Here is a 13180-nt window from a genome sequence, read left to right as displayed (position 1 = left end):
CACGGATGGAGAATCTTCCGCCTTCATATTGAGTGGATACATAAATGGGGAAATTATTGTTAGCTAATGCTACACACTACCGCAAGGCCGAGAGCTAAATCCGTAAACTTGACTCACCAGTGGAGGGATGTGGACGAATAGAGTGGGAATAGCGGTTGAGAGCAATTTTCGCTTCGCTCGCGGTGTGTTCTTCTTTATTAGCAATGATGTGGAGTACATGTCTGAGCTAAAGTGCCTGCTGCAGATGCGGTATCGATCACCCCTCTTGTCCGCAAAGACTTCTAGGACTCTACTTTCAAGCTCAGACGGTGGATATCCGCAATATCGGACCCATTCTCTTATCTGATCTATTGTTTTAGGGAAAACATGCATTATAGTACCTTCAGATTTTTTATGGGTCTTCGAAGGGCAACCGCCAATGGAACAGGCAGGCATTGTGGAAAGTTCTGAAAAGTAAAGATCAACAATTCTCTATGAATACCAATGTGTTAAAAAATTAAATGACACATAAAAGGTTCAATGCAAGGTTCGTTTTGGTTCTTGGAACTATACACGTTATTCACATGCGGATAAGTATTTGAATAACTTTAAAAAAATAGAAAAATAATTTGACTAAACTCAGAACATGTGACTAGTTCCTTGCATGTACTGTCTTGAACGAAAAGAAAACATGGATGCAATTTGATGACTACTAGCAAATAGATATAAATTAAAAAATTGGACGCAAAATGATTATGGTACATGGCCTTACCTTGACGAACAAACAGTTAGATGCAGGGATCAGAGTAGTTTCTTGTCGTAGAACAGGGAGCAGTTCACAGGTTGCAAACTGACGAGTTTGCTCGAAGTGGTCACGGAAGTTCACAGAGACGAAGAGCAGATAACCAGCACCTTCACGGGTTGACTAGCAAAGCGCAAAGAAGTTCTCATTAGAAATATGAAGTGGGTTATAAAGAATTCGAAACAGGGGTGTGTTTGTGAATGAATGACGTGAATATGTCGTGGCATTATGCGGTTTGCAGGGGGGCGTCCAGCGTGAGGGGGGATGCTTGGCAGGAGACACGGGGTCTGGAGGTAGACATGGGAACAACCACCCATGCTCTATAGACCACTTTGAAGTGTACATGGTCTTTGTCACCTCTTGGCCTTTATCGCTCCCTGACAGCTCCACTTGCCAGCGCTGCGAACTGCCTTTGATAGGGCAGTACCCCGGTGCGAACTGCCTTTGATAGGGCGGGGGGGTGGATTGGGGCGGTGGTCGTGCAGACAAGACACAGGAAGACTCGTGAATGGAGACACACTTATGTGGATTGCAGGGGGGCGTCCAGCGTGAGGGGGGATGCTTGGCAGGAGACACGGGGTCTGGAGGTAGACATGGGAACAACAACCCACTTTGAAGTGTACATGGTCTTTGGCACCTCTTGGCCTTTATCGCTCCCTGACAGCTCCACAGTACCCCGGTGCGAACTGCCTTTGATAGGGCGGGGGGGTGGATTGGGGCGGTGGTCGTGCAGACAAGACTCGTTTGCCGCAGGGCTTCACCAAGGAGAGGCCATCTAACTGCATGTAAGAGGCAGGCTGCAGGATCTAGTACATGGAAGGCAGGGGGGTGAGTTTATAAATACCTCACCCTCCCAGGAGAATATATGGGTGCAGTTCACCCTGGAGACCCTGGATGCCTAGGCAGTTAGTCAGCAGCAGGCTGGCCTGTGGTGGCAAGGCGGCACGGGCCAGAGGGGGTCATCTCTGTACCCGGTGCCCAAAAGGATGATTTATTATGATCAACCATATTGATTATTTACCTATAACCATGTTTTGTATCAATAAAATCCAACGGCCTTTTATTGCCAACGCTTGAATAAAGTGGTGTGGTAACAACCATTATTAACATATATGTTGGGTTTTATTTTAGATCTTAATTTCAATTGAACATAAATAATAAACATTACACATTGTAAAGTTCCGGTTGCAGCACATCCAGGGAAAATCCGCGGTATTGTCCACTGTCGCTGGGGAAATGTTGTCTAATGGCAAGTACCGCACAGGCAGGTATTACTCTCCGAACGCGGTGTCCGAGCCTCCCGTAAAGCCACCAAGTGAAGCAACGATAGGCCACCAGCCTGTACCACCTGTGAAAAAGAAAGATGCAAACTGTAATAAAATGACAAAACTTTCTTATCAATGTCGATTCAGGTAAAAAATGTCATTCTGCTTTGAAAAAAATTCTATCTAGAAAATGCACAATATGGAACCAAGTGGCATCACTGACATCACAACCAGAGTATACTTACTCGTTACTCGGATTGCGCGGACGAACAGTGCCGCGAAGTTCGTGCATAAGCACCATCATCATCCTCAACACGGTCCGTGAGAGGCAGGCTTCCCTGAACTCTGGCAGCTCGGTGATGCATTGAGGACTTGGCTCGCCTTCCGAAATGTAGGCCAAGCACCCGGAATTTTCACGGCAGCAGCAGTTCTCCTCCTCAGTTGGCATTAGCTCGCACCGATTGCACGTGCACCAGGTGGAGACGCCATCCATGCGACATGGTCCAGGCTCTTCATCCGTTGACTGGTCCTCCCAACTGCCGTCCGAATCCCCATCGTTTTCGCGTGCTTGCCTTTCCAGTAGTTCCTCCTCGGTGTACTCGGGCTCGTACATATACGGCATTATTGTAGCCATTGTGTGGTAAAGAAAGTAAAATAATTTACAGAGATGGTACAGGTGTTCACAAGGCCTAGAAGCGGCGAAGGTAGCTGACCAGAGCACAGAAACGAGACACACAATACTCAAAGTAACGGAGAGAGAGGAATGGAATCGAAAATCTGCTGCTGTGTGTTGTGAAACGGTGTGTTTATACTTATTGAGGAAAGAGGCGTCCTGCCATTTCCATGGCGACACTTCATTAGCTGAGGCGCAGCGATTGTTGACACGAGACGTGCTTTGGCGTTGGGAAATGGGCGGTACGCGTCTGCTGATGTCAGGCTCAGGGGCGGGGGATATGATTTAGTGCCGCAAACGCAGGTGAGCCAGGTCGATGGGGGGAAATGATAGGATTATCACAAAATGGCGGCTGATTTCGAGTGCGTTAATGGACGAAAAGTCGGGTAAGGTCCATAGGAAAGTTTTCTACGATCTACCGATTTATGCTTAAAAACACATGGCCGAACCGTAGGGACAATAAAAAAAAAGTCCCGGAACTATCCTTTAAGACAGTATTGCAGATATATTTGTGTGTAAAAAAAAAACGTTTTAAGCATCCTTTTGAGCTACTAATATGCTTCCTCTGTGCAATGTTTATTTTTCCCACTTATGCATTTCAAAAATCCAGTTCGTTGGATGCCAGATATAATTCTAATCATTCCTTCTTTCTCCATACTCCAACCTTAATAGGCATTCTTATTTTGCATTCTTAGGGACAACTAAACCTCAAATTATTTGTCCTTTATTTGAAATCAATACATGTAAATATGTAACTGGTATTGTAAGAAAGAAACTGCGGAGTAAGATGCTTCATCCATTAGAGCAGTACTTTCGTTGTTTGCGTTCGAATAGAAATGCTGTCTGTATTATATAAGACATTTTATTAATATATAGAAAAATATATAAACATCTAGGTCGCTGAGAACAAAAACTACCACTGTTTGAGGAATTCTCCCATTGGAGATAGCCTTTCGGCTGAAGATCACCACCTAATGAAACAAACAAGAAAAACATTACATTTTTTAACTCTTAGTTGTACCATGTGTAGTTTATTTAGCCGCTAGCACCTCTTGAAGAGTAAGCGTTTATCCTTGAGCCTCAGGAGCCAAACCCTTCTCTTTCAGCAATATCTGGTCAGCGTGACCTCTGTGTTAACATGAAATAAATGGAATTCCCCAATATGCTCGACTTATGAACTGGTCAAATCACATTTTGCCAAATTATGTTTTGACCTTTTTTTTTACTGCAGAAAATATAGATGGTGGGTTAGGCTTAGGTCTATTAAATGTGGGTGTTGGGCAAGGTGCGGGGGTCTCCCCCTGCATTCTGCAGTAAAAATAAATTGGTAATTAAAATGTGACAAAATGTGATTCAGCCAGTTATTTTCAAACAAACGTCATAGATACAAATAAATATGTGTATATGGCTAAATAGTTGTATAGTAGTCATCCTTGCAATAAGGTTATCTATCATTCTGGTGGACATCATATTATGCATATTATTTTGTACATGAGCTATTCTGTATTTGTTTTAATACATTTTTCCCCTCTTTTTTCCATTCCATTTTAGGATTTTTATCAGAGTTCTTCCATTACCCACTGAGAACTGGAATTCTTTAGTCGAAGAATGGTGCTGCCATGCAGATCCATTTGCGAACAAGACCCTTCGGCCACGGGACAATGACTGCTTTCTTGGAGATACTTACATTTTGGTGAACGCCACAAGTGAACCATTTCTACAAGGAATAACTGAAATTGATTCTCCCGCTTCCACAAGCTTGACAAAGGTGAGAATACTCGCTAGAAAATTCCAAATGGAATCATTGAAATTGGTGGGTTTCTTCTTGGTTTCCCTGAATCTGATTACTATCACCATCATTGTAATATAATGTGTAGTGGTCTTGTGTAGCACACTTCTCCCGTTTTGGTGGCCTCGTGGCGCATGGTCCTGGAATGCCACGGGTGGAGGGGGTTGGCAGGAGTCCAGAGAGAGACAGTTGTGAAACCTGGGGTTTGGATGAGCACAGTCTGGAGTACCTGCTGCTGTGTATGGTACGATTATTGGTGGTTTGTGGCAGTGATACTTGTGTGACTGATTTTCCAGAGTGTAGAACCCAATATCTCATCACTATCATTGCAGGGATACAGAGAAAGCCACACGTGTGGGAGGAGGAGGAGATTTGTGGTATGTAATAGTGCTAACAATGTTGTGGGCGATGTAAACGGCTCGAAGTGGTGCTGCCGTGGTCAATGTGGTAGTTTGGTTACTAGCAAGCATACATCGTTGGTATGCTTGGGGGGCCGTGTATGAAGTGTGAAGGTTATAAAATATTGAAATGTTAGTAAAGTAGTTGGGGAGTAGAAGAAGGTAGTTAAGGAAGCTCTTGAGAAGGTGTGTGTCCTATGTGGATTGGCCTGTTGGTCTGGTATGGTTTTGTCTGCTTGTAAGGGAGAAGGGGTAGATCCAATACTGTTAATTTGGACTTCAGGGTCCTTGCCGTCTCAGTTCTGGTTTTATGATGATTGTTGTGTGATGTCTGACGAATTGAGGGAATTCATCCCTTCTCCCCAAGCGGGAGCCCCTCCCTCCCCCCCGTGAGGTTAGGAAGGTGAGCCTGCCCACCATAGGAGTCGAGGCAAGTTAGGGGACTCCTGTTCCTGTGAGGAACTCCCTAAGCTTATTCACTTGATGGCATACATGGAACTATCTAACATATCAAATACTTCCAAGTAAAGAGATTTCACTGAAGAGAAAGTTAAAATGTGTTATCAGGAAGAAAGAGAAGTTGCCTCTTTAAATTGAAATCACCAATCCACTTCGACGAGTAGGTTAAAGAAGGAGTACTCGTCAAACGAGAGGGAGAAGAGAGGAACGCATACTGAAGCTGGGGAGGTCCCCTGGTAGCATAACATCAGCTGGATGCAGAGCGGCAGAGGAACATGGAGCCTGTGAGATCCAGAGTTACCTTGAACCAGCAAAGCAAATGCTGGAAGCCTGGCGTGCATTAGAGATGGAAAGCAGAGGCAACTGGAGTCAGAGATTCGGTCGTGGCGTGACCACGAGATCGTCCTGGTGGGCAGGTTGCCCGAGCAATGACTCTGACACCACCCCGGGGAAGCCACAGCAAATGGCATGGCTCCCCGTTGAGATACCAAGAAGCCGGGAGAAAGAGCGAGAGTTGTACTGCGAGGACACCAGCAAGAAAAAGCTGAATGTGAGACGGAGAACAGGAGAAGATGCCAGGCCCATAAGAATCCTGCAGACGTTACTAAACTGTGCAGAAGGTAACGGGGAACCCGGGAGGAACGGAAGACCAAAGGGACGCATTATATGCTCCAAGAAACTCGTCCCAGTAAAGGTGAGAAAGCTTGGAATGAAAATTAAGAAATTTGAACTGTATTACTGAAAGAAAGAGAATAATTGACATCCCTGAGGGGAAGATCAATACGACTTGGATGACACCACCCTGGCAGGAGGGGGTCAAGAGTCAAAGAGTGAAATGTAACAAAGAAATAATATGATGAAATAAAGGCCAAATAAGCCTCTATGATAAATAACTACAAGAGAGACCAGGCCATGAAAAGGTGAACTATAAGTGTCAAGAAAACAAGAATCATAGATGAAACTTTACTTTGCTGGCTTATGCAAAGCACATTAAGATTGAACCAAGGATTAAACAAGTCCTTTCCTTTTTAGAAATCGCTTTCCAGGAAAGTCCATAATCTCATGAGTGAGCTACACAACCTTATAAGAAAAGTCATGAAAGACTATTCAAAAATTGCATATTAACAAGAAGTCTAATGACTAAGAAGAGAACTGCGTGAAGCACACATCAGGAGAAGGGAGCCATTCTCCTGATCTTAGTTTGTTAAGTTAGTGGTAGAGTCAGTTAGCATTAGCTTTTTTTGACAGCAGTGATATTCCTTTTGGACATCCACAGACGACTGACGAGCACCTTAGTTATTCATATAGGTAGGGAATACCCCATGGCGATAGGGATAGTTAGACCTTCATATTATTATTTAGTAAATACATCTTGCAAATGTCCTCCGAGAGTGTGCGTCCTTCTTCTGATCCGCCACACATTGTAGTTTGTGATGGTTAAATGACTCCTATCTCTGGGTCATGGATTACGTTGTTCTGTCTAGTGGGCATACAAGAGTTATGTTTCATTGGAAGAGATCACTTCATCTCATGTGTCTGATGTTGGGAACATGTGGCTGGGGCTCATGGCGTTGCAGCGTATCTCTGCCATGCCCGTTTTGTTCCTCTTATAGTATTTGTGCAAGGGAGTGTGGTGTGGATGTCACAATTCTGTTCTATGGACTAGTTGGAGAGACTGATCTGTTTGAAGCCGATCTGAAGTCTGTTTTTGTTTGTACCATTTGTGCTCTGGTGCATCTTGAAGTCCATGATGGCTAGTAGGTTTTAACAACCCTAATGGTCTGGCCTTTGGAATGCGCTTGTCCATGCAAATTCACATTTTGTGCCTTCAAAAACAGCCATATTTTGAACGGTTGTCTGATGTTCAGGTGCTCTTCACATGTGTGGCATTTCTTGTCATTGTATTCCAAAGTTTGGTTTCCAGGAATGAGATGGAGGAGCCTGTTTGACTATTCATTTGAAGAATGGGTCTGTTCCTAGTGCCGCCTTGCTGGTTCAAAACGTTCTGACAGCTGTGTAGTGTATACATTTCTTCTTGGTGAACTCTGAGTCATTGCCATCAAAGGTGTGGTGGGCGACACAGGGATTTGAGCTGCCTTTTACGTTTGATTCGGGGCCAGAAGAGTGTTCAGAGGGCTGTGGTGATGTGTTCTCACCATTCCAGGTTTAGGAAGAGCCTAGCTACTGTATTTTACAACACTCTTTGTAGGCGGATAAGCAAATATTGTGAAAACCCCAAGTAGAGGCTGCTGCTCTGATGTTAGTAAGGGAATTCTCAGTAACTGATGATTTCCAAGAAGGACGGGCCATGCTATTGAATATCTGTGGTGAAAGGCTGTGTCCTTACTCCACAGGTAATGCCACAGGAAGGTGACAGAAAGGGTGATATGCATGTAGTCTCTGTCCTATCTTAGACTAACATCATTCAGCGTAGAATGGTTCTCTCTAATCCAATTTCCACTAGTGAGGATATTGTGTTTAGTAGTTTATATGGCCGCTAAGGTATCCAGTGATTTTTATTTTCCCGAAAACATTTCAGAGAATGATTTTTTAACGAATCAAAAAATCGAAAAAATATGAAATGTTTAAATATATATGGGGTATTTATTATACATTTTTTTATTTTATTTTAATTTTTATAACAGGCCAACATGCCCGCGGGCCTTAGGGTACACAAGGGGTAAGGGGTTAACAAGGGTGAGGGAAGGGTTGGGGTGGAGGGTTGGGGTGGTGTTATAAACCTAGGTAAACAGGAGATTTTGGGGGGGGGGTACATAGATCTGGCCACTAGGATATCAAGAAGGATAAGTGCACTTGGTGTCTTTGTGTCAGCATTATTTTTTTTTGCTCGTTTCATATGTTTGGGAGGTTTGATTCTCTGCTTAATGGTCTGCAGCACTGTTGTGATTCATGCATGATGATGATTATTTTATTTGGGGCTGGAGACGCAGGTTGATGCACTTCTCAAGGATTTAAGTTCTGAAAATGTAATGGAAATGGAGCAGTAGCTCAGCGAGTTGTCTGGGTTAGCTATGGTTTTCTTTAGTGGTAGCTTGATGCATGTGGTTTTGAAGGCTTGCAGGAATGCCCACTGTTCTATTGATGAGCTGAGAAGTGGGGTGCAGGCCTGGGTTTTTGAGTTATTGCTTTATTGTGATTATGGGGCCCAGATGTTTGGGTTATCCAGCAGAGCTGCTGATGTTGACTGTGCTCCTGAAATATTGTATTCGAAAACAGGTGGGGAAAACCCAGGGTTGGTATGAGAGTTTTGTTGGGTGCTAAGAGTAGTTGTAGGCTCTTTTTTACTCAGGCTGTCTGGGATCTGTAGAATGTTGGCATTGACATGTGTGGAGACTGCATCACTGAGATGTTTTGATGGGTCAGTGTGGTGATGCAAGATAAAGGTGTTTTTGAATTCTTTGACTATTTTTTATATTCTCCAGCATGGGGTCTGGCATGGATTCACATGCTCATGAATATTCCCCGTCGTCAGGCTGGGAATCCTCGGTAAAGAAAAAAACAGTATCAGTTTCGTTTCTGATCTGTCTTTCGTAGTAATAACCAATCACTGGTCTCTGCGTCGTACTGACCACAGCCAATGACTGCCCTCTACCTAAGCACTGCCTCTGGCAGCCATCTTCAGATTTTTACCGCACGTTCATGTGTTGGGATCCTCGTGCTATTGCTCTCGAGCGTTAGTGCTATTTTTTCACGTTTTTCTCAAAAAACTTAGTTTTTTTCGGTCAAAAGAGCCTCAAGCTCCACCGACTCTCCATCCGATCAACGGGGACCCGTGTCGGATTCGTCTGCGCCCCTCAAGGGTGAAGATTCCGTCGAGCTACGCTTTTGGAGGACTCCAGAAGTTTCTCAGGCCCGGACATGGCCCAGGAGAAGGGAAGCTCGACGCCCGGAAAGCTGTTCAGGATCTGCCCTGGATGCCAGCTGCAGAACGTCTTTAAGGAGGACGAACACTCCTTTTGTCTCTACTGCTTACAAGAGGACAAGACGCACGTGGAGAAGGACTGTGCGTTTTGCGGTAACATGTCGGAGCGGACCATGAAGGACCGCCATCAACGTCTCGCCAACTGGCTGGAAGGGAAGAGCCCGTCAGGCGAGAAGAAGAGGAAGAAATCCGAGCGGTCTTCTAAGACCTTTGAGGACGCCCCGACGACGGGGGTCCAACACAAGGCCAAGCACCGCGAGTCCGCTGGCACCGGGAGCGCCGAACGGTCGGGCTCTACGGGCTCCAGGCAGGGCGCACCCTCCCCGGCACCTTCAGCCACGAGCCAACGCTCTGGGTCGGGTAAGAGGAAGGGCGAGCACCCGGCGAAGCTCCTGGAGAGGCCCCGGTCGAGCTCGAAGGCCCCATCGGAGGGGGAGCGAGGCAGTGTCCCCCCCCTCAAGGATAAGGCGGTGAGCGCACCTAAGGTGGTGAAGGCCTTAATCCATCCGGCCAAGCCCTCTATCGATACTGTCGCGGCGGCCCTGGCTCAGCCTGTGGAGGCTACACCAGTGGTGGCGACCTCGGGGCTCAGAGTCTCCCTGCCACCTCGGAGGGAGTCCTCTTTTGTGCCCATCGATAGGACCCCCGTGAAACCCCCGGCGGGGAAGAAAAAGGGGGGGCAGGGCGTCATCGTAGATTCGGCCTCAACCTCAGAGGAAGAGCTGATTGAGGTCTTAAGCCACGGCCTTGGCGTGGAAGAAGACCGGCCCGTCGGGATGGATCCCGACGCAGGTGACGACGACATCGTCGAGGGTGCCGACGGGGCCCCTGATCGCCCGTCGGATTCCCCTCTGCCAGTGCCGCAAGACAACTCGGCGGCCATTTTGTTGGCTATACAGTCCTTATGTTCAGAGATAAGGACGAGACTACCGTTGCTGACGGAGGAACCTTTCCCGTCGGGGGATCCGGAACCGGGACCTTCTGGTGCTCCCCCGCCCAAGAAAAGAAGGATTCACCCTCCACCTCCTTTTCAGCCGTCGCGCCCCATCCAGCCCTCCTCCCCGTCCACCCTAGGGGATGATACGGGGACTGACACGGCAGCGACGGGTACGGACGACGAGGTATACGACGAGGATCTACCGTCGTCACCTCCCACCAGGGCTTCTCCGCCTGACGAGATTGGATCGTTCCACTCCATGATCGCCAGGGCATCCGAGCTTTTCCAACTCTGCCCTGAGGAGAAGAAAAAGGAAGGATTCCTTTATCAACGGCGCGAGGCCAAGAGGAAGACGGTCCTCGCGGTGCCTCTACTGGACGACATTTGGGATGAGGGCCTCGCCCTCCTCAAGAACCCTTCCACGACGCCAGCTAGAAGAGACCGGTACGAGAAGAAGTACCGGGTCCCGGACGCGGCCCCCCTGTGCCTCCGGGCGCAGCCTACCCCGGACTCCGTCGTCTCCGCGGCGGCCAGGAAGAAAGCGGGGGGGGTGCGGCCTCCACATCGACTTCCCCACCGGACGGCGAGGGAAAGAAATTGGACGCTATGGGACGCAGGGTCATCTCGTCTGCAGCGACGACGATTAAAGCGGCCAACGCCTTGGCTATCGTGGCCCGCTACGACAGGGAGCTATGGTACAAACTGGCTCCCCTGCTGGACTTCCTACCGGACGACAAGAGGGCGGATTCCCTGGAGATCCTACAGGAAGGCGAGGTGGCGTCGGACCACGCCATCACTATTGCGACGGACATCGCCGACACTGGGTTTCGCCAGTTGGGCAACGGCGTTTGCCTTAGGCGGCGTGGATGGCTCAAGGCTACGGACTTCCGTCAAGACGTACAGACCAGAGTCCTGGACATGCCGTTCGATGGGAACAACCTGTTTGGGAAAACAGTGGACGATTCCCTTCAGGCCATTAAAGCGGACACTGAGACGGCCTGGGCCCTTGGGGTTCTGCAGCAACGACGGACGCCCTTTCGGAGCAGCGGAGGCAAGGGCGCCTCCAAAGGTTCCGGCGGCGGTTTCTCCACCTACTGTCAAGCGGCCCGCTCGTCGTCTCAGGAGGCCTACAGAGGACGAGGCAAGTCTGGCGGACCCCGCCGTCGTCGCCAAGGAGGTCAAGGCGGCAAAGCCTCGTCGAAACAGGATTGAACCGGCCGTGGGGTCGGGCCCCCACCGAAGCACCCCGGTGGGAGGCCGGCTGGCGAGCTTCGTCAGCGTGTGGGAGTCCATCTCCACCGACCGTTGGGTGCTGGACGCCTTAGCCCGGGGCCACGCGCTCGAGTTTCAAAGAAGGTGCCCGCGCGTCCCCCCCGTGGCCAGGAAAGAGCATCACGTCCCTCAGCTTCTCCTGGAGGTAAAGGCGATGCTCAGGAAGGGCGTCATCGAACTCGTCCCAAAGAGGCTTCGGGGCTCCGGAGTTTACTCGAGATACTTCCTCGTGAAGAAGAAGACGGGAGGATGGCGCCCCATCCTAGAGCTGCGACGTCTGAACAAGTTCATTAAGGCGCAGAAGTTCCGGATGGTCACCCTCCAGCACGTCCTGGGGCAGCTGGAGGAAGGAGACTTCCTGTCGTCGTTGGATTTGGAGGATGCCTACTTCCATATTCCCATCCTAAAGGGGCACCCAAAATTCCTCAGGTTTGTGGTCCAAGGGCGTCACTACCAGTTCAAAGCCCTCCCCTTCGGACCACGGTCGGCACCCAGGGTATTCACCAAGTGCCTTGCACCGGTGGCGGCGCAGCTGCGCCGCGAGGGGATCCACGTCTACCCCTACCTGGACGACTGGCTCATCCGAGCCAAGACGAGGGAGCTCGCCGTGGAGCACACGGCAAGGACCGTCCAACTTCTCACGGACCTGGGATTCTCCGTGAACTACGCCAAGTCCCACCTGGTACCCGCGCAAAACGCACTGTTTCTGGGAGCGAAGCTCGACACAGTGTCCCTTCTGGCCTCCCCGTCGGAGGAAAGGACCAGGTCCATTCTGGGCAAGGTACAGCGGATGTTGGTTTCCGACGCGGCCAGGGTGAGGTCCATCAAGTCCCTCCTCGGAATGATGTCTTCTTGCATCTACCTCATTCCCATGTGCAGGCTCCGGATGCGCCCGTTGCAGGAGTTCCTGGACGCGCGCTGGATCCAAACGACGGGCGGCTTCGAGGAGAGGATCACACTCGACGAGAGTTTCCGCCGAGCGGTCCGGTGGTGGGGCAACCGCGCACATCTGACGGCGGGCATGGACTTCCAGACCCCAGAACACCAGGAGACAGTGAACACGGATGCCTCCCTGGAAGGGTGGGGAGCGCACACCGAAAATCTGCAAGCGAGAGGCCTTTGGCTCCCGACGGAGAAGTCCCTCCATATCAACGTCCTGGAGCTCCGTGCAGTGTTCTGGGCCCTCAGGTCCTTCCTTCCGTCCCTCAAGGGCAAGGTGGTGAGGATCTTCACCGACAACACCACCACCATGTTTTACATCAGGGAATAGGGCGGAACCAGGTCTCCAGCGCTGTCCAAGGAGGCGCAGGACCTGTGGCATTGGGCCGTCGCCCAAGGGATGTTTCTGGTGCCGTTTCATCTGGCAGGGATAAAAAACACCATTGCCGACTCACTCAGCAGGGAGCTGCGCTCGTGCCACGAGTGGGAACTACGGCAGGATCTACTGGATCGCCTCTTCCGACGGTGGGGCACACCCCAGATCGACCTGTTCGCGACGGCGACGAACTCCAAGTGCCGGAGGTTCGCCAGCAGGTTTCCCCAGGCGAAGAGCATGGGCGATGCCTTCTCGTTCCCCTGGGAGGGCCTGTTCCTCTACGCGTTCCCTCCTTTGCCACTGCTAATCCGGCTCGTCAACCAGCTCAAGAGGTCGCGGTGCAGGATG

General features: G+C 49.4%; 1 protein-coding gene across 3 annotated transcripts in view; it reads left to right on the top strand.

The window, feature by feature from the left end:
- Positions 1-13180, top strand: part of UBE3D (ubiquitin protein ligase E3D) — a 1234197-nt gene that overhangs the window by 292625 nt on the left and 928392 nt on the right. For all 3 annotated transcript variants that reach the window (XM_069606318.1, XM_069606319.1, XM_069606317.1), the window contains exon 4: positions 4271-4487. In XM_069606318.1, the coding sequence (XP_069462419.1) occupies positions 4271-4487 (217 nt within the window). The remainder of the gene's footprint in view (positions 1-4270; positions 4488-13180) is intronic.

This window comes from Ambystoma mexicanum, chromosome 4p (assembly GCF_040938575.1).
Source record: "Ambystoma mexicanum isolate Mex_15411 chromosome 4p, UKY_AmexF1_1, whole genome shotgun sequence".
In the NCBI taxonomy this organism is placed as follows: domain Eukaryota; kingdom Metazoa; phylum Chordata; class Amphibia; order Caudata; family Ambystomatidae; genus Ambystoma; species Ambystoma mexicanum.
This window is presented reverse-complemented; position numbering and strand designations above follow the sequence as displayed.